Here is a 26,759-nt window from a genome sequence, read left to right as displayed (position 1 = left end):
AAGGACCATTCCAAATTTCTCACTTGTTAGCCATTAGCCTAAGCAGAGACAACTGATAGAATCAAAGTTAGATTAAGCAGTGAATGATGGCAACAGCTGAAAACTAGGGAGAGAAGTTATCCAGCTGAACCTACATGTCTATAACTAATCACTGCTAAATAGTCAACACTAGTGCTTTCATATAGTTACAAACAGTTATTTATTAGAAAATGCATAATATGTGGAAAATTTATTATTATTTTGCTCATTGTTCCAAAAGGTCATTAAAAGCATGACTTTCAAGTGGACTCAGCCTAGGTTTACTAAAGGGATACTACTCTGGAGAGAATAATTAGCCAACAGCCCTGTGAATGCTCCAAACTTGCACCTGTAAGTCTTGACAAAATTTTTAGCCTCTATCAGAGGTGGTGTGCCAACTCTTTATTACCTCCTTAATGGGGGCAAGACTCAATAGACTTCACAGACGTTATGAAGGTGCTAGGCACAAAGCAGGTATGTATTTTTTATCTTTAATTATTTAAATTAACAGGGGATTTTTTCCTGTTTAAAAGTATTTCATATGAAAATGAACTTGCTACTTACATTAAAAGCTGATCATTTTGAGCTATATTGTGACTTTCCCCCTCATTTTGGTTGAGCCTAATTGTACTACAAGGTAGCACAAAAACTGAATTTTTTTCAAGATAAGAATATTGTGGAAGAATGATGGTTTAAAAGGATGCACTTCACAGAGCACACAAAGACAATTTATGCTGTTATTTATCACTTGGTATTAGTGAGGACATTATGTGATACTGTGAAATAAAGTCTTCTAACAATAAAAGGAACCAAGACTTACCTTTAAGCTTTGGGTATCCTAGATACCTAAAAGTAATGAGAATAGCAAGCTGGATCAGCACAATCATCACAAAAAAGATCCGCATCTGCAGAGAAAGAGAAGTTGATGTGAAAACAGATGCATGTGTACAGTCATGTGAGGTGCTTAAACTGGCCTCATTAACAAAAATGGAAACAGCATCTGTGATATTAGACATAATACAAATATATATTTTGGTCTTTGTTCCAGCGCCTGGACAGATGTTGCAATTTTCTTTTTCTTTTTTAAAGAAAATCTTAGTGGCAGGAATTTTTTTCAGATTTATTTATTTGAAAGGCATATTTACAAAGGGAGGGAGGGAGAAAAAGAGAGAGATTGATTTTCCATCTGCTGGCTCACTCCTGAAATGGCTGCAGTGTCAAGGTTGGGCCAGGCCAAAATCAGGAGTCTGGAAGTTCATCATGGGCCATCTTCTATTGCTCTCCCAGACACATTAACAGGGAGCTGGATCAGAAGTGGAGCAGTCAGGACTCAAACCAGTACACACATGGGATGCTGGTGTTGCAGGCAGCAGCTTAACCTGCTGTGCCACAATGCTGGCCCCCAACCCTTGCAATGTTCTAAGAGAAACAGTCCTGAGGAGCATGTTTTGTTATACAGTCATGGGCTGCATAACGACTTTTTGGTCATTGATGGACCATTTATGGGTAGTGGTTCCTTAAGATTATATTGCCAGGTAGCATCATAGCCATCTTAGTCAGTCTAAGTACATTCCATGGTGTTCACACAATGACAAAATTATGTAAATGCACTTCTCAGTATGTATCTCAGTCAAAGTCACATGTGGTGGTGCGCATCGTAGATCACTGGGTTAAGCCATGTCTTAGGATGCCTGCATCCCATCTGGGAGTTCCTGGTTCAAATCCTGGCTCCTCCACTTCCAATCCAGCTACCCGGATGCAGTTGCAGACTCTTGACTTCAGCATGACCCAGTGCTGACTGTTGTGGGCATTTGGGGAGTGAAAGGGCAGACAGAAGATCTCCTTCTCTCCCTCTTGCTCTCTCTGATATGCCTTTCAAGTAGGTGAAAAAAATAAATATTAACAAAAAAAGCCGCATGTCTTTGGTTTTTGTCCCTGACTCCTCAAATAACTCTGGAGTGAAAAACTGAAAGAAGTATCTTGTTACTCACCACAAGCGCCTTTCATCTTCATCAGTTTGTTAATAAAGTGACTTTTGAAAAGCCCTGAAGGGTGGGGGTTTCCCACTACCACAGGTTGCATTAATCACTAATGGCCAACTGTTAAATTAATTACGCCTACATGATGACCTTTCCCTAGAAACCCTAACCAAAGAGATTCAGAGAGCTTTCAGGTTGGTGAGCACATGGAGATGCTGCCAAGGTGAAGGCCGTGTGTGCCTGGAGGGTGTTTGGAAGCTTCTAGCCCTGCCCCACTCTGTGCCCCATGCACCTCTTCCATTGGGCTGTTCCTGAGTTGTACTTTTTTCATAATAAAATGGCAGTCTAGTAAATAAGCTGTTTTCCTGAGTTTTGTGAGCTCTTCTAGGAGCCTTGGGAACCTCTGATTTTAGAGCCTGTTGGCCAAAGCACAGGTGATAACCGGGACTTACAACTGGCATCTGAATTGGGAGGTCTTGTGGGACTAAGCTCTTAACCTGGGGTCTGTGCTAACTCCTGGGAGCTAGGCTCAGAACTGAGTTAACTGTAAAATACCCAGTGTCCAAGAATTGAAGGGTTATTTGGTACCAATGAAAGTACAGAGAAACAGTTTCTTTTTTTCTTTTAATCATCACTAACAAAAAATTACTCTAGTTGAAAAATATATGGTCAAAGAGAATCAAACATCTTGGGGGCTGGCACTGTGGTATAGCGGGTTAAAGCCCTGGCCTGAGGCGCCGGCATCCCATATGGGCGCGGTTCTAGTCCCGGCTGCTCCTCTTCCAATCCAGCTCTCTGCTGTGGCCTGGCAGAGCAGCAGAGGATGGCCCAAGTGCTTGGGCCCCTGCACCCACGTGGGAGATGCAGAAGAAGCTCCTGGCTCCTGGCTTTGGATCAGCCCAGCTCTGGCCATTGTGACCATCTGGGGAGTGAACCAGTGGATAGAAGACCTCTCTCTCTGTCTCTCTATCTCTACCTCTCTCTGTAACTCTGTCTTCAAAAAAAAAAAAAAAAAAAAAAAAAAAATCAAAACATCTGATCTACCAATTAGGAAAAGCATACATTGTCTCAGCATGACTTTCTGAATTTCCATACTTAGACAAATCTTGAAGCTAAGTAGTTAAATACAGTTATATTAAGTGATCAAATTAAAATAGTACACTGCTATTGTATTAGGAGAGGGTAGTTTGTTTTATCTAAAGTTGTGTAAGCATAAAATAGCAGTATACAGTACACTGCAGGTTGAGCAAGGTTGAGCAAGCAGAGACTGATCTTTGCTTTTCTCCAACAAGCAGTCATTCACTTAAGAGATGGACTCAGTAAAGACAGGTGATCTAAGTGCTTGTTTCCCAAAATTGGTCCTAGATCATCACTAGAATCTTGAGCCTGTTAGGAACATCGAATCTCGGGTCCCACCTCAGCCCCACTGAATCAGAATCTATAGTCTAGTAATACCCCAGGTGATTCATATGTACACTCAGGTTCCCAAATACAAAGATGCCTGCCCTCATAACAGTTATATTTTAATGAAATATTTTGTATAATTCTATAATAAAAAGTAAAGTATATAAAATAATGTGCCTACCCTTTGATCCAGCAATTCTAGGAATTTATCCCTAGAAACTATATTAGATATATGTAAAAACTTAGTTACAAGTATTATTTATAAAGTAGAGAGAAAAATTGGAAGCAAATGTCCCAAAACAGGGAAGTAGTTAAATAAATTAAGGTTTATCTTGATAATATAATGTAGCTAATATCATATTATAAAAGAATACAAGTTGATACAAGAAAATAGTTAAAACAAATTTATTCATTGGGAAAAAATAAGATGGCAAAATAAAATGACAGTACAATACTATGTTTTATATATATATGTAGTATATATGAGAGAGAAAAATAGAGTATCACAATGTCAAATACAATGGTTATAATGAATATCAGTTTATTTCTAAGTTCTCTGTCTTCTACATTGAGAAATATAGTACTTATATAAGAAGAAATAAGTTAGGACAGTCATTGTAAACCTCGTAGTTATTCTGGTTTTATCACATTAAGTAGAACCAGGTTTCAAATGACTTCTCCATGCCTCTGCATCTTTTAATTCAAATGAATTTAAAAGCATTTGATTCTTTTAATCTAGACAAATAACTAAACTTTAATTTTATAAACTTCAGCTTTCTTGTCATATGACTATATTATTCATGACTTTGCAGTCACCAAATCCAATAAAAACACACATGTTTAACTGAATTCACTCACCACGGTGCAGTGCTCAGTAAGGAGAATAAAGGATGCCAGGGGATCAAATGTGAGATGAATATTTTCTTGAATAGAAAATGTGTGGTGAACATTCTTACTTCTTCCAGCAGAATCCTAGTTATAAGCACAGCACAGAGGTGACTTGCATGCACATTTAAAATGTATAAGGTGCAGGCTTTTAGCTTAGGGGTTAAGGTGCCTGTGGACCACATCAGAGTACCTGGTTTCAATTCCTAGCTCCAGTTCTTCACTGCAGCCTCCTGCCAATGCAGACTTCGGAGGCAGCAGTGATGTTGCAAAGTAATTGAGTTTCTGCTACACATGTGAGAGACTTGGACAGAATTTCTAGTTCTCAGCTTCAGCTTGGCCCAGCCCTGTGGGCATCTGGACAGTAACCAGATGGGACCTTGCTTGCTTGCTCTCTCTCTCTTTCAGATAAAAAATAAATTTGTATAATGTTCTACTTCACACAAATTACTTACAAAAATTCCCAGTAATTTTTGTTAGTTATCTCTGAACATCTTCGTTTTTTAAATTTACTTTTAATTTCCCTATAAACACTTCTAAAATGTTCTTTAAAAAAAATATTTGTGAAAAAGAAAGAGCTCTCATCTGATGGTTCACTCCCCAAATGCATGCAGTGGCTAGGGCTGGGCCACAGCTGAAGCATGGAGCCAGGATCATAATCCAAGTCTCCCATGTAGGTGGCTGGAACCCAGTTACCTGGGCCATCACTGCTGCCTCCCAAGGTCGGCATTAGTGAGAGGCTAGAGTCAAAGGAAGGTATTGAATCCAGGCACCCTGATGTGGGATGTGGGATGTGAGAAGAGGCCATCTTAACTGCTAGGCTAAAAGCCTGCTTCCTCTATAAATATTTTTAGTAGCTTTTATTTTAAACCTTGTAATTCTAGACTTCAACTAGAAATAAACACATACAATTATTTTCTCTTTTAAAAAATCTTTATTTCCCTCTGTTGACTAAAAAAGGCCTAGAAATAATTACCAAAGCAATAGCACTGAACTTTCTGGATCATGCTAAGATTGTGGTATCAAAATTCCATTTCTTACTACAATGTACCCGTGCTCTTATAGAGATTGGTGATACTAGTTCTTGTGTAAGAAATGCACAAGAGCTTTGAATATTTGTCATGCTTTGTAAAAAAACTAACAAAGACTATTGGGATTATGTCAAAGGACCTAGCAGTCAACATGAAGAGTTTCCCACTAGTGTAAGATGGAACAATTTGACAAACAAATAAATAAATGCAAGGGGTTGACCAAATGTACACCAAATACACATTTTTATAACTTCAAATTCATAAATAATGTTACTAAAAATAAAAGGCCCATTGGTCACCTTTTACAACTCATTATTCTGAAAACTGGTTTAGAAAAAGGTGGGGGAGGAGGGTTGGGGAAAGAATCAAAAATTTATTCTACATTTCTTGTATGAACTTTATATCTGGATACAAAATAAATGAGAACATTTTTCCTTTATAGGACTATTATAATTGATATTCCCATTAAAAGGAGAGACAATTGAATATCACAATTTTATAACTCTAATGAGAAATAAATCTAGGCAGTACTGTTAAAAATGAAAAGCTGATTCAGGAATAAGACAGCAGTGTGCGGGACGTAGCTTGCCTGGCTCACAAGGGCCAACTGTTAAAGTGTCAGGAATTTTGCAAGTTGGTTATCATTGTGTTGGTGGTTTAAAACCAACCATGGTAGGGATATTTATCCTATGGAAATTGGTACAAATTAGGGAAATGGTACAAACCAATGACCCCAAGCTGGTTGTTAAATATTTAAAAAACACCTCATTGGATAAGGCTACCAAACCTTGAAAACACTGATCTATGTTAACATTATAAAAGAGAGAGATAACTAGATATGATGGGCATACTGATAAAAGCATAAAACACGTAATGAAGTAGTCAAGCAAACAGACTCAAATCTGATCAATCCGCTGAATCTAACTCCTACATATAGAAACTGGTGGCAGGGGCAGGGGGTAGAGGAACATGTGAAACGATACCACAGGGACAGATGTAAACATCAAAAACCCAGAATACAGGATACTGTACAGGAACAAAGATGCAGTTTCCAAAGCAAATAAATTGTAAGGAGTAGGGCCAGGGAGCAGGGTAGGGGGATGGAATGAGGGAGGGATGGCACACACAGAATGAAAAAGATGGAAGGCACAATCAGCTGAATGCAATGCATGACCCTTGTTTGGATTCCGATTTGAACCAACCAAAAGGAAATACATAACAGATCTCCAAAAAGTTCATCGAAGAGTCATATGAAAAAAGTAGGCATGGATTTTTGAACTTTTGCACCCAAGTTATCTTTGTTTTTTAAAAATATTTTATTTTAGGCTGGCGCTGCAGCTCAATAGGCTAATCCTCCACCTGCGGCACCGGCACACCGGGTTCTAGTCCCAGTTGGGGCGCCAGATTCTGTCCTGGTTGCCCCTCTTCCAGGCCAGCTCTCTGCTGTGGCCAGGGAGTGCAGTGGAGGATGGCCCAAGTGCTTGGGCCCTGCACCCCACGGGAGACCAGGAAAAGCACCTGGCTCCTGGCTTCGGATCAGCGCGGTGTGCCAGCTGCAGCGCGCCAGCCGTGGCGGCCATTGGAGGGTGAACCAATGGCAAAGGAAGACCTTTCTGTCTCTCTCTCTCTCACTGTCCACTCTGCCTGTCAAAAAGAAAAAAAAAATTATTTTATTTATTTTGAAAGGCAGAATTAGAGAGAGGTCTTCCATCCACTGGTTCACTCCCCAAATGGCTACAAGGGCCGGGGCTGGGCCAGGCAGAAACCAGGAGCCAGGAGCTTCTTCCAGGTCACCCATGTGGGTTCACAGACCCAAGGATTTGGGCCATACCCCGCTGCTTTCTGGCACATTAGCAGGGAGCTAGAATGGAAGTGGAGCAGCCAGGACTCAAACCAGTGCCCACATGGGATGCCGGCACTACAGGTAGCAGCTTAACCTGCTATGCCACAGTGCTAGCCCCATTAATTTATCTTTTAATTCTAAGTTTCCATGACCTTTCTGAAGTACACACATATATACATGACAAAATGTGAGAAATGAATGCCATCTGGATAGTGTGATATTAAGAAATGAATTTTAATTTTTCAGGTGTGATATGGTGTCATGATTTTATTTTTGAAAATAGCCCTTATCTTTTAGTAACACATACGGACACAGTTACCAATGAAATGACATCATGGCACACGGAGGGGAAAAGCAGATAGAAGCCGAGATGAAACAAGATTGGTTATGGGTTGCTATCGTTTCATTCCCATAACTATAAAGATGGGAAATAATTGATTGTAGGTGAATCTGTGTCCTCAGGTATCTTCAACATGATCCAGTTTCTAATAGCAAAGACATTAAGGGTCCATCCTCCCTCCAGGTTTCTTTTTCCTCCTATGCAGAACACTCCAAAGAAGGGTGGTATAGCAAAGTACCTCCTCTTGTACAGATCTACAAATTCTTCCATCCATGAACTAAGGCTAAAACTACCCACCACATGGGATTGTTTTGTGGATTAAGTAAAAACTTCTAAGTGCCAGGCATCTCCTGAAAAGAAGCTCAGTAAATAAATACTTCCTGTCTCTGTGGAAAACATATTAAAAAAATAATGAAAATAATTACATGTGCTTTCTGAAAGATTATTTGGTGTTTTAAATTAGAACTCTAGGAAATTAAATAGTTTCAAACTATCATCAAATTATAAAGTTGTATAAATTGATAGTTTTTTTTCCTTAGAAACTAATTCCTGAGCACAGTTTATTCCTGGCAGAGTTTGATTACATTGTTCTATTTTGGTCATGATTACCACTTTCCACTCTGATAGGTGCTAATGAATTAAATGCCCCAAACTGAATCAGAGCAAGGACAGGCAGACTGTTATTGCATATAGAAATGCATATCTTCCAAACAAAAAAGTTCCTTTGATGCCTTGAAAATTTGTGTTCTAGAGCTCTCAAAAAGTAACAAAGGGGCTAGCAAATTGAACTACCACTTGCAATGCTAGCATTCCATATCAAAGTAACACTTCAAGACCTGACTGCTTTGCCTAATCCAGCCCCCTGCTAATATGTTTAGGAAGGCAGCAGAAGATGGCCCAGGTGGTTGAGTCCTTGCCACTCATGTGGAAGACCAGGAAGGAGTTCTTGGATCCTGATTTCAGCCTGGCCAAGACCTGGCTGCTACAGCCATTTGGGGAGTGAACCAGCAGACTGAAGGTCTCTGTCTCTTTCTGTCTCTCTCCCTGTAACTACCTTGTGAATAAACAAATCTTTCTTAAAAAGTGATACAATTTTCCTATACTTACGGACAGCAATCAAAGGCATGCATACATAAATACAGATTTTCTGACCTATTCCATCATCTTTGGGTATACTGGGGAATTTTCCCCAATCTTAAAAGACTAACCAAAGTTGGAAGAAAACGAGAATGATTTCATGGGGTTAAAAAAAGGATAGGAGCTGGCCTTGGGATGTAGTGGGTTAAGATGTCACCTGGGATGTCAGCATCCTGTATGGGCAATGGTTCATGTTCCAGCTGCTCCACTTCCAATTCAGCTCCCTGCTAATGTGCCTGGGAAAGCAGAAGAAGATGGCCCAAGTGCCTGAGTCCCTGCTATCTATGTGGGGGATCTGGACGGAGTTGCAGGTTCCTGGTTTTGGCCTGGCCCAGCCCCAAATGGTGTGGCCATTTAGGAAGTAAACCAGCAGATGGAAGATCTCTCTTTGCCTTTCCCTCTCTCCTTGTAACTCTGCCTTTCAAATAAATAAATATTTTAAAAAAAAAAAGGTAGTTGTACATTCTCCTCAGCCCCATTTTTGCCCAATAATAGAACTACTCATGAGTGCTCATTTTCAGAATGAAATAAAGTGTATTTAGTTGTTTTCTTCTTCTTTTTTTTTTAAATTAAACAGCTTCTTTATCAACTGAATAAAAAAAGAAATTCCAAATCAGAGCTTATTTTTGCTACAGCCAAAACATAGAACATAGCAAACTAAAAATTACTAACTTACCTGGACAGTCACTTCTATGTTATGTGTCCCATTACTGTAGTTTTGGGGGTTCCACTTCAATATGAAAATAGGACCAGACAAGTGAATAGCTTGCCCTAAATGAACTCCATCAATCTTAACTGTGACAGAAGTAATGGAGGATAAGGAAAAGGCCAAGACTCTAAAATGAGAGCATATATTAAATGCATGGTTTTAGGCATTTGTCATTGTTTCTGAAAAGGAGAATAACTTTATTGTAACCTAAAAACATATGTGGAGGCAGTACCACACATTGCACAACTGTAAGGATAGCTATCCGATTTTTTTTCTAAATGGAGGCTTTTAGAGTTGGACAGATCAGCAAACCTGAATTGCTAAGGATTCAGAAACTATTCTTTTACTTTTCAGAAAGGAAAATTAATTTCTTTTGACAAATCCAGCTGTGGTTACTCAAAGTTCTTTCTGAAGAAACTCCTGAAGCCCTGATTTTTCTCTTAGGCAGAGAATGCAGGGCAGACAAGTTACTTTGCTATTCTAATGCCAAACCTATCATCTACTCATTTGATTCTGCCCAACAGAAGCAAAGTCAAAACCAGGGCTGGGCTACCGGGCCCTTTCATAAGTATAATGTCTAACCCTGATATCCAGCTCCCATTACAAAACCTGCATGAGGGTCCTGTGCTGTGGGGTAGTGGGTAAAGTTTTGGCCTGTACCACCAACACCTGCACCCCATATGGGTGCCAGTTCATGTCCCAGTTGCCCCACTTCCAATCCAGCTCTCTCCTAAAGGCCTAGGAAAAGCAGCAGAAGACGTCCCAGGTGCTTGGGCCCCTGCTACCCATGTGGAAAATCCAGATAAAGCTCCTGGCTCCTGGCTTCAGCCTGGCTCTGCCCTGGCCATTGTGGCTACTTGGGAAGTAAACTAGCAGATGGGAGATCTTTCTGTCTCTCCCTATCTTTTTCTCTCTAACTCTGACTTTCAAATAAATAAATAAATCTTAAAAACAAAAACCAAAAAAACCTGCCTGATAGATGTGTGTTCACTTTTACTAGTAGTCAAAAAAATAAACAGCTTGGTACCATTTCTTCCATATTAATTAGTAAATATTTTTATTTACTATTTTATATACTATTTTTAAACAACTAATAATTATAAGAAGACTATAAATTTGGTACTTATCTTTCTTGGCAACCTTATGAATTATTATCTATTTTTAAAAGTAACTGGGTGCCTGGTGCACTCCTGGTGGGAATGTAAAATGGTATACCCACCACAGAAAACAGTAAAGCAGCTCTTTAAAAAATTAAACAGAATTACTGAGGCCAACATTGTGTCATACTGGGTAAAGCTGCCATCTGTGATGCTGGCATCCCACATGAGCACTAGTTTACTTCCTGGCTGCTTTACTTCCAATCCCATTCCCTGCTAATGTGCGTGGGAAAGCAGCAAAAGATGGCCCAACTAATTTGGTTGCTGCCCCCATGTGAGAGACCTGGATGAAGCTCCTGGCTCTGGCCTGGTCAAGCCAGAAGATCTCTCTCTCTTTCTGATTCTCTCCCCGTAACTCTGACCTTCAAATAAATAAATAAATCTTTAAAAATAAATTATTATAAGATCCAGCAATTCAACTTTTGGATACTTATCTAAAATAAATGAAAGGAGAGACTTGAGCAGATATTTGTACACCGAGGTTCACAGATGCATTTATTCAATATGAGTATAGTCAAAAGGTGGATGCAGCCCAAGGGTCTTCTTCAGATGAAAGGATAAACAAAATGTGGTAGAGGCATATGTGGGATGTTATTCAGACTCAAAAAAGAAGGAAATTCTGACATGTGCTCCAACATGATTTAACCTTAAGGACATTATGTTAAATGAAATAAGTCAGACAGAAAAGCACTTATATAGGGTACCTAAAGTAGTCAAATTCTTGGGGACAGAAAGTAGAATGGAAGTTGTCAAGGTCTTTGTTAGGGGGATGGGGTGTTACAGTTTATGGGCACAAAAGTTCACTTTTAGAAGATGAGAAAAATTCTGGAGATGGGTAGTGGTTATGTTTGTACAACAATGTGAATGTACTTAATACTACTGAACTGTACACTGAAAAATGGTTAAAATGGCACATTTTATGTTATGTATATTTTTCCAGTATTAAAAAGAATTTAATTGGGGCTGGCGCTGTGGCGTAGCAGGTTAAGCTGCCGTCTGCAATGCCGGCATCCCATATGGGTGCCGGTTCGAGTCCTGGCTGCTCCACTTCCGATCCAGCTCTCTGCTATGGCCTGGGAAAGCAGTAGAAGATGGCCCAAGTCCTTGGGCCCCTGCATTCATGTGGGAGACCTGGAAGAAGCTCCTGGCTCCTGGCTTTGGGTTGGCACAACTCGGGAGTGAACCAGCTGATGGAAGACCTCCCTCCCTCTCTCTCTCTCTCTCTGCCTCTCCTTCTCTCTCTGTGTAACTCTTTCAAATAGATAAATAAATCTTTAAAAAAAGAATTTAATTAAAAAAGTAAAAGTTCACTAACATGATAGAAAAATGGTGAAATTGTGATATATTGTCTGTAATGAAAAAAACAGGCATTAAAATAGACTATGACTTAAATAAAATTTTAAAAAAGGAATAGACTATGCCCTATATTGTAGAAACATGCCTAAAAGATTATGCCTCAGAAGGAACACTAAGAAATGTGACTAAAAGTTCTATTGGGGCTAAATGTTCTATAATCCCATCACCCTATTTTCCAAAGGTTATGTTATTTTTTAAGATAAAATAGAGTATATTTTTAAAATGCCCTGAAATTTGAAAAAAATTATTTGATTCTTTGCAAAAAGAATGTTAACATCTGCTTAAAATTCAGTAATCTATATTGTTGAAGTTACATGCAAACTGAATTTTCTATTCCCTAAGGAGTGTAGCTTTTGTTTGTTTGAAAGGCTACGTAGCAAAATGAAAACTATTTCTGATATGGAATATAAATTTTTAAAAATAGGATACTATGGAATATGTATCTCCTGATAATAACAATGAAAAAACATACAAATGAAAAGGCTCAAAAAAAAGAATGAGTGGATTATGGGTTTCCAGATGGCTTTAGAATATCATCAGCTTAAAAAAATTATGTATTTTTTATTAAATGTGAACAAGATAAGAAATTTATACAATGTTTCCATTATTGAGAAACATAAAGAAGGACATCACAGTTTCACATGGGAGCAAATCACAAAGACTTATTCTCCATCAACATCAAACTGAAAGTAAGTTCTGAAAAACGACTACATACCTGATGTGTGTTGAGTGAAGGAGTCTTTCTAGTGGTTCGTGTTTAACACAAGTATAGAGCAGTGGTTTAGGATTGGTGATGAGAACCACAGGCCACTTGTCAAAAGACAAATCTGCAAAGCTGAAGAGATCATGATCGAAAGCAAAGATCCGGTACCTAGAGAGCAAAGGACAATAAAGGAATTTAGTCACTTCACGTTATAAGGTTTGTAAGTAATACACAGAATAAATGCAAAAATATAAAACTAGGACTTTTTTACACAATGAATTTGAATACAGAATAAATAATATTGCTTCTCTTTCTTTCCTGGTGCCATCACTTTATTCTACAACTGGGCTCTGATTGAGGCAACCAATTTAATGCCCAATACATAGCATGCATGTTTTAATTTTTAAATAGTTACTTAATTAATTCATTTTATTTCTATATAATACTGTACTTTGAACCTAAGCCACTCATCCTAAGCCTAATACCTGGCATTCTTCATCCCATCAGCATTGCTACATAACATAGGTTGAGATGAGCACAATTAGAAACTTTTCATGCTCCTTTTTCCATCTATCTTTATTTCTATAATTTCAAAGAAATTAAAGTTTTTTTTTCCAAATGCAAGATAAAAGGTATGAAATATTAATTAAAGAGGACCAGAGTTTTATGATTTTTCAGCTTTTAAAACTGAGAAAAGAAATGATTAACCAGAGCAGAAACCAGTGCTAACCAAATACTCTATGCGCTCCTGTGCGTTTCCCAGTCTCCCTGGTTTTAGACTGCGGTCTAGTTCCAGCCAGTGGGCTGTGAATAGAAGTGGCATGTACCAACTTCTGCTCCAAAACATAAGAGTGGGTGTGAGTTCTCTGTGTTCTCTTCCCTGCCCTGGTATTGGCATGTTGAAACATTGACATTATGAGATGCAGAAAGTCTGAATTCTTGAGTCATCCCATGGACAAGATGTGCCCCAACTCATACTGGATTTATATGAATGAAAAATAAACATTCATTGTGTTAAGCCACTGATATTTCTGGATTTATTAGCATTCACAAGAAGACATGGCCTAATATTATTAATCTATTAGCTATTTTTAAAAATTCTACTACAACTAATATAATTTAAATGTTTACAAGGGTAGGTAAGGTTAGGTACTCCGAGTAAAACTCCAGATAAAACCAAGGTTGGAATTCAGGAAAGAGAAAGAAGGGAATGGTTTCATAGTTAACATCACAACTTCTAACTGCAGCATTAGAAGAAATAAAGAAGCTGATCAAGGGTTAGGAAGGCTATGTGACAAAAGGTAATCACAGCCCAGCCCACAGTCTCACAGCCACGAATAACAAGTCTCAGCTCAAAGTAATTATAGTTGCCAAGTAATTATAGGCTGTAAGCATGGCTCTTATAAATTCCAGGAAAGCCAACGAAAATGAGGAAATACCTTCCAAGATATAAAGATGCTTTTTACCAAATGGAGGTAATTAAAAATAGGAAGATGAAATGTTGAGTTCCAAAATATTTAAGTGCCTAATATTTCCACAGTACTAGGTTTGAATAGGTTAAACAATTTTGTTAAAACAATGAGATGACACTCTTACACTTACACTATTTCACTTAAATACTTCTAAAAAAAAAAGAGAAAAAAAGTTAATCTTACTATATGCTTTTGATAAACACATTTGTTTTCTGCTAGACTTTAACCTTTGTAAAACTAATTATATATTTGAAGAACTTAAATCACTAACATCTTGCAGCAATAAATAGAATGGTAGATATAAAATTCGTTGGGGGGGAAATGGCATTTCTAGTCCTTTTGTTTCTTAATGTGTTGCCCATGAACCACTTGATAAGGCATTTTTTTTAAAGATTTATTTATTTATTTGAAAGGCAGAGTTACAGAGAAAGAAGAGAGTGGGAAGCCTTCTATCTGCTGGGTTAACTCCCCAGATCACCACAACAGTCGGAGCTGCGCCAATCTGGAGCCAGGAACCAGGAGGTTCTTCTGGGTCTCCCAAGTGAGTGCAGGGACTTGGGCCATCCTCTACTGCTTTCCCTGGCCATAGCAGAGAGATGGATTGGAAGTGGAGGAGCCGGAACTCGAACCAGTGCCCATATGCAATGCTGGCACTGCAGGCGGAGGCTTTACCCGCTATGCCACAGCACCGGCCCCCTTTTAAGGCTTTTTAAAAATAAAGTCTTTTGGCCCCCAATCCAGATCAACACAATCAAAATCTCCAAGTAGCAAGAATGAAAATTTTTTAGTTTTGTTTTGTTTTGTTTTGTTTTTGACAGGCAGAGTTAGACAATGAGAAAGGGAGACAGAGAGAAAGGTCTTCCTTCTGCTGGTTCACTCCCCAAATGGCTGCTGCGCCGATCTGAAGCCAGGAGCCAAGTGCTTCTTCCTGGTCTCCCATGCGGGTGCAAGGGTCCAAGCACTTAGGCCATCCTCCACTGCCCTCTGGAGCCACAGCAGAGAGCTAGACTGGAAGAGGAGCAACCGGGACTAGCATAGGGGATGCTAGCGCCACAGGCAGAGGATTAACCACGTGAGCCACAGTGCCGGCCCCCCCAAATTTTTTAGTTTTAATAAGCTCCTCTATAATTTTTGAGCACACTAGAGTTTGAGACTATTTCCTGGTGGATACAACTTGAAAATTCAATGTAACATGGTATTGTAAACATCACTGCTGTAACAAGGCTTTTGCATAGAGACGATTGACAGATACATACATTACTTTCAAAAATCTATGTCTCAAGTTTTCCTTAACTGGAATAACATTTGATATAAATAAGAAAACTGTCATTGTTTCAGCAAAACTTCAGCATGTCAATTTTATTTTACGGAGTAGATCTCTTACCTTCTGTTATCCTTCCAGTCTCCCACCTCAAGTTCCAAAGTGCCTTGGGAGTGACGAGTGTGCAAAACAGGCATCAGTCCACCAAGCGTATGGAGGTGCCCACAGAAATAAGCCGTGGCTGAACTAACCAATGAAAAATAAATGGGATAAAGGAACAAAGATAACTTGTGATATAAAACTAATTGAAATGTCTCTTCAGGAGCAGCACTGTGTAACACTTTTATTTATTTATTTATTTTTTGACAGGCAGAGTAGACAGTGAGAGAGAGAGAGAGAGAGAAAGGTCTTCCTTTTGCCGTTGGTTCACCCTCCAATGGCCGCCATGGCTGGTGCACTGCGGCCGGCGCACCGCGCTGATCCGAAGCCAGGAGCCAGGTGCTTTTCCTGGTCTCCCATGGGGTGCAGGGCCCAAGCACTTGGGCCATCCTCCACTGCACTCCCGGGCCATAGCAGAGAGCTGGGCTGGAAGAGGGGCAACCGGGACAGAATCCGGTGCCCCGACTGGGAATAGAACCCGGTGTGCTGGCGCCGCAAGGTGGAGGATTAGCCTATTGAGCCATGGCGCCCTGCCAACACTTTTGATTTTAGAAGCCGTCTCACCTCATTATTGACCGGATTCCTGGTGATGGAGAAAGGATAGTGGATGTTGTAAAGTGTCCAAACCAAATCGTGTGGTTGCTCTGACTACTTTCCTTGGACAGTAATAAGAGGTCCTCCATCCGCTTCTGAAATGGGATAAAGAGGGAAGCATCTTTTATTAGGGCTGAGGTTGAAATCTAACGTCAATTGACTTAAACAACTGCTCTCAAATTTTATAATAATTATATTGTATCAAAGGCAAAAACCCTACTAGTGAATTGCCTATTTGAACCTCTGTAAGTTTCAAGCTATTTTCACATACATTATAATTTATTTATAAAAATACTAAAAGTACCTGGAATAAGTAGGGTAGGAATTACCACCATTTGATAAGGAAACCAAATAAAGAAGTTACCAGTAATAGTTTTAGCTTTGTATATATCACATTTTAATTAATAAAGAGGCAACTGAAACAAAATCTTTTTTTTTTAAGACTTATTTATTTGAAAGGCAGAGTTACAGAGAGAGAGAACCAGAGACAGAGAACCAGAGATAGAGAGAGGGGGAGGTAGGCTAAAGCCAGGAGCCATCAGGGTTTCCCATTGTGGTACAGGGGCCCAAGCACTTGGGCATCTTTTGCTGCTTTGCCAGGCACATCAGCAGGGACATGGATCAGAAGTGAAATAGCCAGGACTCAAACCAGTGCCCATATGGGATGCTAGCATTGCGGGCAGCAGCTTAACAATTGCGTCACAGCACAGCCCCAGAAACTAAATTTTCTAAAATAACACAGCTGTGTCTACACCGATAGACTTTGTACCTAAATGTTTCATCACAGCTTTACTTACAACAGCCAAAAGCTAGAAACCATCAACAAATTGCAGCATATCTATAAAAAATACTATTCAGCAATAAAAAGGAAATCACTATGGCTACACACAACCCTGTGGTGCATCTCAGAAATAGACTGAGCGCAAGAAGCCACACCCAAGAAGTCACACTCTAAGATTTCATTCATATAAACCTCTAGAACAAATGAAACTAATCTATACTAAGAGAAAACTAGTCAGTGGTTCCAAACGGGTGGAAATAGACTGTTTAGGGAGACTCTCTAGGGGGTAGGAATGTTCTATTTCTTGGCTGTGGCGGTGGTATCACGAATATGCACATCAGTCAAAGCTCTTCAAACATATAAAATAAGTGTTTCATTATATATAAATGATATAAAGTTGATTTCAAAACCTAACTTGCACATAAATATGCATTAACAGATTTGTAAAGAGCTTACAGCCTAAATTTCTGACCCCTACCCTCAGGGTTTCTAATTTGGTAAGTATGGGGTAACACCAGGGAATCTGCATTTTATAATACTCCAGTTGTTTTGATTAAATTAACCTGGGGCCAACATTGTGGCACAGCAGGTAAAGTCACTGTGTGCAATGCCAGCATCCCATATAGGTGCTGGTTCATGTCCCAGCTGTTCCACTTCTGATCCCAGCTGCCTGGGAAAAGCAGTGGAAGTTGGCCCAAGTGTTTGGGTCCTTGTGAGAGACCCGGACGAAGCTCCTGGCTCCTTGCTTCAGCCTGGCACAGCCCTGGCAATTGTGACAATCTGGGGAGTAAAGAGTGAACCAGCAGATGGAAGAGTCTTTCTCTCTCTCTCTCCCCATCCCCCATGATGCTTTCGAATAAATAAGTAATTCATTTAAAAAAAAAAAAGTTACTCCATTCTGACCAAAGAAATTTGGTTGGTAGGAAACAAAATCTAACTTCATTAATTTAAATGTTGAAAACCACACAATGCATTTGACAATATAACATTCAACTTGATTTCAAGACCCTTTGAAGGGTGTGAGGGGCAGGCATGGCAGCACAGTAGGTTAAACTGACACTTTCAACACCTGCATCCCATATAGGAGTGTCTGGTTCAAGTCCTGAATACTCTACTTTGATCCAGCTCCTGTTTGTGTAACTGGGTAGGCAACAGATGATGGCTGAAGGGTTTGGGTTCCTGCCACCTAAGTGGGACAACTGAATGGAGTTCTGGCCTTCTGGATTCAACCTGGCCCATCCCTGGAAAGTCTTGCCCTCTCTCTATCACTGTGATTTTCCAATAAATAAATAAATCTTAACATTAAAAAAAAAGATCTTTTGAACCATCATATAACTCCTAACCTCTTTCACCACTTAGCAGATTCTGATGTTTATTATAGTTATTTTTGTACTGGACGTATATTGCACCACTAGATTAAATAAGAGGCCAGGGACTTTATCTTATCAGCTTTGTACAGTTACATATGGGCAATATGTCTTAGATAGGTATACGTGCTCATTAAATGATGAGTTGGCATTTGTTGGGCCAAGACATAAGGAGAAGTTGATAATGTAACTGTATAGACAGTTGTATATAGTTTTACTAGTTAAATAGCTATAGTTTTAACTAGTCTTGCCAAAAATATTTTAAAAGAAACTAATTTAATTGTTGTCCTTACTTATGAAAAAAATAGACTACTAGTTAGAACGGCCAAGTGTAGGAATTTAGTATTATAACACACATTACACAAAGCTATATGCCAGGCACTTCACAAAACACATATTGCACTTAGTACATGTTTAACAAATGCTTACTGACTAAATACAAAATAGAAGGTGCTTCTTCCCCAGATTTTGGGTTAAGAACAGGGATATCTGATAACATGGTTGAAGTAGCACAACTTTGAGCTATACCTGAACCACAATAAAATTTTTCTTAAGCATTTGTACATAAGAACTTGTTGACCTAGGAAAGTTTAAGTGATACATATGTATCTGTGGAAAAAATAAAAAATAGGTAAGCTACAAAGGGAAGTGAGACTTTTACTGTACCTGATCTAAAATCCCAAAGAAATTATAGGGTCTCTTAGGCCCTGGATCTTGGGTGGCGTCTACATAGATGAAAGAATAGTTGCCAAAGGGAGTACTGTGGACATAATGGAAAGAGCCATCCCTACGTACAGCAGAATATTTCCTAAAAAATACAAGACAGGAAAGTTGTAGTGCAACCATTAAAAGACAAGGTCAATTTACATTCCTCCCCTAATATCACACTAGATTTTGCCTCCTTCTCAAGAACAAATTTGCTGATTTGACAGAGAAATACATTAAATTAGATCCACAATGGATAAACTGATTAAAAGAAATTTCAAAGATTTTCTTCTCCTGTCTTCAAAGCCATGTGCAAGCTAATTTGTCAATAATCAAATATAAGGTCACCAAATAAAGCTGAGAAATAAAAAGGCTGTTTTAGGCAATCCAATAAGTACTGAAAAAGAAATGAATAAGAAACCAGTGAAATAGTACTTATCAATCACTTAAAACTTTAGTGAGAGCCTACTAATTACCCAGGTGAATTCTGGGGGTAGTGAAATATGAAATGTCTTCAAAAACTTCATGGAAAATGTTACAAAAAAAATTATGCATGAATTTCAAACTTTTTTGTACCAGAATAAACTTATCTTTTAATTCCATTTTTCATTAACTTTTTGAAGTCTCTGCATATAAAAGGTGTTTCCTTTTATTGTTTATTTTTAAAGACTTATTTATTGACTTGAAAGTCAGAGTTACAGAGATCTTCCATCTGCTGATTCACTCCCCAAATGGCTGCAACAGCCGGGGCTGGGCCAGGCCCAAAGCCAGGAGTCAGGAGTTTCTTCCAGGTCTCCCACATGGGTACAGGGGCCCAAGCATTTGGGCCATCTTCCGCTGCTTTCCCAGGAACATTAGCAGGGAGCTGGATCAGAAGTGTAGCAGCCAGGTCTTGAATTGGTGCCCATATGGGATGCTGGTGTCACAGGCGGAGGTTTTACCCGCTACACCAAAGGTGTTTACTTCTTGAAACAGGACTAGAAAGGCTTAGTTCTCAAAAAGGACTTGCAAAGATGAAGTAGTCATATACTGCTCATCTAGGACTGGGTGAGTAAATCTTTTTCAGTTCCTAAAAATATACTGGGTCCACAGGTAGTAATGACAGTCCAAACCTCCTTAAATGTCAACAGTGCTCAAGTCCAGAAAGTTAAGGAGTGAAGAGCAGGGAAAAAGGATGTTAACAGGGTAGGCCCTCATTTAGCATTTGTGGAATAAATGACTAGGAAAGTATACGTTCTATTAGGGGCATACCTATATTATTCAAATGGCAGAACATCGTAAGAAAAGTTGGTATCATAATTTGTCTAAGTGTCTTAAATAATGTTTAACCTAACAGACATATTCTAAAATACAAATAGACTTCTGAAACTTAATGTGTTACAAGGGAGCTATATTTAAACCACAACAGCCATCAATATAAACAAAGAAAATATATTACATAAACATTATAATCAGTACTGAAAAATCAGTCAAACCTATATTAAACAAAGTCAACTAATTCTATTGCCTCTCTTCTTGGTAATGAATTTCCATTTCAGGGTTCTCTGACACATGAAAATTTGTATCTATTTATTTATTTGTTCATTCTTTTCAGGATTTGCTATCTCACAGAAGTTGTTTCTCTTGCTGTGTTTATTGACACATTAAAATTCAATCATTTAAAAATACATCTGGAGGGTGGGGGTGGTACAGAGGTTGTGGTACAGCAGGTTAAGTGGCTGCTTGGGATGCCTGCATCCCATATTGGAATCTTGGGATCCAGTCCCAATGTGCGAGGGCGGCAGCAGGCAACGGCCCAAGTACTTGAGACTCTGCCGCCACACGGGAGACCCATATGGAGGAGCTCCTGGCTTCTGGCTTCCGGCTTCAGCCTAGCCCAGTCCCAGCTCTTGTAGGCAGAACCAGAGGATAGAAGATATTTCTCTCTCTCTCTCTCTTGCTCTGCCTTTCAAACATATAAAATGAGTAACAAATTTGAATAAATAAATATCTGAGTGGGTGTTTGGCTCAGTGGTTAAGATGCCTGCATCCCATTTCAGAGTGCCTGGGTTTGAATCCTAGTACTACTAATGATTCTAGCTTCCTACTAATGTGAACCCTAGGAGGCAGCAGGTGATGGCTCAAATACCTGGGTATGTGGGAGACCCAGATTGTGTTCCAGCCTCCTAGCCTCAATGTGGCAACGCCCTGGCTGTTGGGGTACTTGGGAAGTGAACCATTGAACAGGCACTTTCTCCCTCTCTCTGTGTCTCTCTGCCTTTCACAAAAAGATGAGAATTTTTAAGAAAAATACACCTCGGGGCTGGCACTGTGGCACAGCAGGTTAAAGCCCTGGCCTGAAGCGCCAGCATCTCACATGGGCACCGGTTCTAGTCCCGGCTACTCCTCTTCCAATCCAGCTCTCTGCTATGGCCTGGGAAACCAGTGGAAGATGGCCCAAATGCTTGGGCCCCTGCACCCATGTGGGACACCCAGAAGAAGCTCCTGGCTCCTGAGTCGTGCAACTCTGGCCGTTGGCGCCATTTAGGGAGGGAGTGAACCAGCCAAAGGAAGACCTTTCTCTCTGTCTCTCTCTCACTGTCTGTAACTCTACCTCTCAAATAAATAAATAAAATCTTAAAACAAAAATATACCTATCTGAAAGAAGAGGGTAAAATACATGATGGGAATGGGCATTTAGCTTAGCAGTTAAGACATCATTTGGAACCCTTGTATCCCATATTTCAGTGCCTGGGTTCAATTCCTAGCTCCAGCTCCTGATTCCAGCTTCTTGCTAATGAAGACTCTAGCAGGGAGCAATGATGGCTCAGGCGTTGGGTTCCTGCTACCCATATGAATGCATGGATTGAATTCCCAGCTCCTGGCTTCAGCTCCTAACAGGCTTAGAGCTATTTCATGCATTTGCGGAGTGAATCAATGAATAGTAGCACTCACACTATCTCTCTCTCATATATAAATAAATAAAAAAATTGGGGGCCAGCAATGTGGCATAACAGATTAAACCAATGCCTGCAGCACCAGCTTCCCATATGGGCTCCAGTTTGAGTCCCAGCTCCCCACTTCTGATCCAGCTCCTTGCTAATGTGCCTGAGAAAGCAGCAGAAGATGGCCAAGGTCCTTGGGCCCTTGCACTAGTGTGGGAGACCCAGAAGAAGCTCCTGGCTCCTGGCTTCAGATCAGCACAGCTCCAGCCATTGCAGCCAACTGGGGAGTGAACCATTGGATGGAACACCTCTCTCTGCCTCTCCTCTCTCTGTGTAACGCTGACTTTCAAATAAGTAAATAAATCCTAAAAATAAATAAAACAAAACAAATAATTGGAGTACTTAGAAACAAAGTAGCACGCTAAATGCCATATCCTAATGTTAAAAAATTTTACCAAATGTATGATGAAAAGAGAGTATCCCTTGTGTGTATAGAACATTTAAAGAAGAATAAAATGATAGTATAGAAATACAAAAAAGATCCCAAAGACTGCCAAAATGCAGAATTCAAAAAATGGTATTAAATATATCTGGCCTAGCAGAGAGTTGGATTGGAAGTAGAGCAGCCAGGTCTTGAACCGGTGCCAATATGGGATGCCGGTGCTTCAGGCCAGGGCGTTAACCTGCTGTGCCACAGCCCCACCCCAATTATTTGTTAGCATATCTCCCAACTAATATTTGAAACTTATTTTACTGTGTACAATTCAAATCCTGGCTGCTCGGCTTCTGATTCAGCTCCCTGCTAATGTATCTGGGAATGCAGCAGATGTCCCAGGTACTCACTCTGGTTCCCACCATCCACCTAGGAGACCTAGAAAAAGCCCCTGTCTTCAGCTTGATCAAGCCCCAGCCATTGAGCTAATCTAGTCATCAGCAGATAAAAGATCTCTTTCTCCCTCTCTCAGTCTCTCCCTGTCTCTCTCTATAACTCTGCCTTTTGAATGAATAAATAAATTTTAAAAAATTAAGATTGAGCTTAAAATGTTTTTCCCTTAAGTTTACATTTCTGTAAAATGTGTCTCTTTCGCAAAATGTCATTTATTAAATTCAGATTGTTTAGATGGCTAGGAACAAAAAAAAATATAAAAGAAACTTAAAAGTCACAAATCACTTTACTTTCCCAGTAACTACTCAGACTCCAAGTCCTGTAATTCTTCTTTGAAAATGTCTCATAACTATGTCCTTAGTCACCATCTAAGAAACAGTGAAAAGAAAGATTTTCATCTATCCTTTCCCTGTCTCACATTAACAAAAGAGAATAATCTCTTCTTCCAAGTTACAGTGACTCCAATCATATAAATGTAGTTAGTTAATCAAAGCTTTTTGATCTGGCATCCCCAAGCTGATGTCAGCATTCCCATATCAAGGACTTTGTACAGGCCAGTGCCGTGGCTCAACAGGCTAATCCTCCGCCTAGTGGCGCCGGCACACCAGGTTCTAGTCCCGGTCGGGGCGCCGGATTCTGTCCCGGTTGCCCCCCTTCCAGGCCAGCTCTCTGCTGTGGCCAGGGAGTGCAGTGGAGGATGGCCCAAGTGCTTGGGCCCTGCACCTGCATGGGAGACCAGGAGAAGCACCTGGCTCCTGCCTTTGGATCAGTGCGGTGCGCCGGCCGCGGCGGCCATTGGAGGGTGAACCAACGGCAAAGGAAGACCTTTCTCTCTGTCTCTCTCACTATCCACTCTACCTGTCAAAAAAAAAAAAAAAAAAAAAAAAAGGACTTTGTACAGACAGATGTCTTCTATACATTTCAGGCCCTTCCTATATCAGACAGGACTGGAGTAGGATCTCCTATTTGACCCACGAACTCCAATCTCTCCTTAGATTTTCCTTTTTGCTCCTATCTTCTTCTTTTTCTGTTGTGAGACTGCCCTGTACAAAATACTGTGTTCATTATGTTACTTGTCTCCTAAAGAATCTATACTGGATTATGAACTATTACCTATCATATCTAAATGTCTGTGCTTGTTAGTTATGACTTCCATAAACTTGCTCTAAGCTACTTATCTAGCTAGCATCACACCAGTCCTCAGTAAGAATCTTCATTCTCATGAAACTAATTTTTTTACTGCCATCCCCCGTCTCCACACTCCAAACTCCTCTAGCTTGCAAAGCTCTGTTCATGGCTATCCTTTTGCCTACAATACACTCCTTGGTATTTCTTACTTCTCCAAATGCAAGCTATATTTTAAGCCTGGACACCACTTTATTTCTTTTACAAAGTATGACCCATGTCCACCCCACTGTCTCTCTTCTCTGACTTCTCATGGTGATTATCATGGGCACTAAATCATCCAGCATCCCATTAGCCCTGCCTTCATGCTCTCCTCTAATCATTTCCTATGTAATCCTTTTCTCCCTTAGCTGGACTATAAATTCCTTGAAGACAGAGTCCACATTTTTACACATTAACTCCTTTATCTCAATAAACACTTGGCTACTGATTGACAATGCAGAACAAAGCCAATGGATACCCAAGAACTGAAAGTGAAACTGCGACCAAAAGAATTTCAACACACTGAAACTAAAGAACTGGTTTTCTAACTCAGAAATTTCCTAGCATTTTTTTTTAACATTTATGTCATATAAAGAAAATTATTTGTATGACATGGGATGAAAGGATAGAGCGGGGCCTGTGCTGTGGTGTAGTAGGTTAAGCCTCTGCCTGCAGCTCAGGTATCTCATATGGGGGCCAGTCTGTGTCCTGGCTACTCCTCTGCCAATCCAGCTCCCTGCTAATGACCTGGGAAAGCAGTGGAAGACGGCCCAAGTCGTTGGGCCCCTGCACCCACATGGGAGACCCAGAAGAAGCTCCTGGCTCATGGCTTTGGTATGGCCCAACTCTGTCCATTTGGAGAGTGAACCAGCCTCTCAAATAAATAAATAAGAAAGAAAGAGAAAGAGAGAGGGGCCGGCACTGTGGTGCAGCAGGTTAATGCCCTGGCCCGAAGCGCTGGCATCCCATATGGGCGCTGGTTCTAGTCCTAGCTGCTCTTCTTCTGATCCAGCTCTTCGCTATGGCCTGGGAAAACAGTAGAAGATGGCCCAAGTCCTTGGGTCCCTGCATCCACGTGGGAGACCCAGAAGAAGCTCCTGCCTCCTGGCTTCGGATTGGCGCAGCTCTGACCGTTGCGGCCATCTGGGGAGTGAAGCGGATGGACGACCTCTTTCTCTCTGTCTCCCTCTTTCTGTAACTCTGTCTTTCAAATAAATAAAATAAATAAATAAATAAATGAGAGAGAGAGAGAGAGAGAGAGAGGAAGGAAGGAAGGAAGGAAGGAAGGAAGGAAGGAGGGAAAGAAGGAAACAGCAGCTAGGGGTGACCAACTGGGCTCTCTAGTCACCCCAGCATTCTGAAAACCCATTGGCTTCAGGGATTTGGCTATCAAACTCTGACTGAAATGGCTTTTGCTATGCACCAATGGTCAAAAACACGATAAAAGAAGCCTCTGTAGAGTATTAAAAGTACCACTGAGGTCGGCGCTGTGGTTCAGTGGATTAAAACCCTGGTCTGCAGCACCAGCATCCCAAATGGGCACCAGTTTGAGTCCCGGCTGCTCCACCTCGATCCAGCTCTCTGCTATGGCTTGGGAAAGCAGAAGATGGCCCAAGTCCTTGCTCCCCTGCAGCCACATGGGAGACCCGGAAGCTCCTGGCTCCTGATTTTGGATTGGCACAGCTCCGGCCAGTTGTGGCCATCTGGGGAGTGAACCAACAGACAGAAGACCCCTCTCTCTCTCTGCCTCTCTATAACTCTGCCTTTCTAATAAATAAACTTTTAAAAATAAATAAATAAAAGTACCACTGACCAACACAAAGCATTAAAGTATTTGAAACAGAATGAAAGGAAAGCAAAAATTTCAAAAAACAAAAAGTACTGAATTTGTCACATACATACACAGCTTCCTTCTCTAAATTACCAAAAGTTCTTCATGTAGAAATTGCATGTTAAAAAAATGTTTTCATTTATTCATTCAATTGAGTGCACCTGCTTGTAACACAGGCTCCATATAGTGGTCTGTCTTCTGTTCAGTACAGTACCTGTAATAATTCTGGACACTGTCGAGACTTGGAAGGTTGTATGCATCTAATCAAAAAGAAAAAAGCAAACATGGATCTACATTAAAAAGAAAAATGCAAACATGTTAATGACTAAAGAAAATGACAATTCTTTCCATAGTACTTATAAATAATAGAATACCACTCAGTTATATCAATATTTTTAAAAAAAAATCTTGATAGCTTAAAATAATTTAGACTACCTAGATTCTCTAAGGCACCTATATACTGGATAATAATAGGTGCTGTGAATTATGTAAATTCAGAATAAATCAATTTGAAGTTATAAGAATAGACTGTTGTTGCTACTGTCATATCATGTGAGTCTGGAAGCTAGGAAGAAGCAATTCCAAATGGTGGATCACTTTGGTAAAAGGGAAAAATTCCCTCTCTTAAGTCTTAGAAGATTCAATGGGAACGATGTTATAGAATGGTAAAGTTTAAGATATCTTGGAACATTCACCTAGAAGTATAATAATTCAAGAGACTTTGATTGCTTGGTTACAACAGCTAAAATTGCTCATCATTTTTAGCTTCCAGGAATCCGCTGTATTTCTAATAACCTTAGAGAGTAAGCCTGTGAGTTCAATTAAGCCAAAAGAAGTATCAATGTGAATGCAATCTCCTTACTAACAAGAACAACCTGCAGTTAAATTTCACTGACATCAAGCTTCCTTCACTAACTTATGATATGTGAACCTTCTGTGAACACATCATAAGCAATTATACCTATACAAGTCAAATTACGTAATTATGAACTACAAAGGATTGCCCAAATTATTGAATTGGAAGACTTTTTTATATTTATTACTTGAAAT

General features: G+C 39.9%; 1 protein-coding gene across 13 annotated transcripts in view; it reads right to left on the bottom strand.

Moving 5' to 3' along the window:
• The window catches only part of TMEM62 (transmembrane protein 62), a 37,451-nt gene that overhangs the window by 7,076 nt on the left and 3,616 nt on the right, over nt 1-26,759 (bottom strand). For 4 of the 13 annotated variants that reach the window (XM_089310172.1, XM_002717952.6, XM_008269116.5 and 1 more), the window contains 8 exons: nt 25,924-25,969; nt 18,863-19,004; nt 16,019-16,143; nt 15,419-15,541; nt 12,575-12,730; nt 9,314-9,473; nt 4,260-4,373; nt 839-923 (listed from right to left, as the gene is read on the bottom strand). In XM_089310172.1, coding sequence (XP_089166298.1) covers nt 839-923; nt 4,260-4,373; nt 9,314-9,473; nt 12,575-12,730; nt 15,419-15,541; nt 16,019-16,143; nt 18,863-19,004; nt 25,924-25,969 — 951 coding nt within the window. Of the gene's footprint in view, nt 1-838; nt 924-4,259; nt 4,374-9,313; nt 9,474-12,574; nt 12,731-15,418; nt 15,542-16,018; nt 16,144-18,862; nt 19,005-25,923; nt 26,000-26,759 lie in introns of all 13 variants that reach the window. The other 9 variants (XM_070054081.2, XM_070054080.1, XM_070054082.2 and 6 more) reach the window with 4 other exon arrangements.

The sequence above is a fragment of the Oryctolagus cuniculus genome, chromosome 12 (genome assembly GCF_051225735.1).
Source record: "Oryctolagus cuniculus isolate XC-2025 breed Fujian yellow rabbit chromosome 12, ASM5122573v1, whole genome shotgun sequence".
Taxonomy (NCBI): Eukaryota; Metazoa; Chordata; class Mammalia; order Lagomorpha; family Leporidae; genus Oryctolagus; species Oryctolagus cuniculus.
This window is presented reverse-complemented; position numbering and strand designations above follow the sequence as displayed.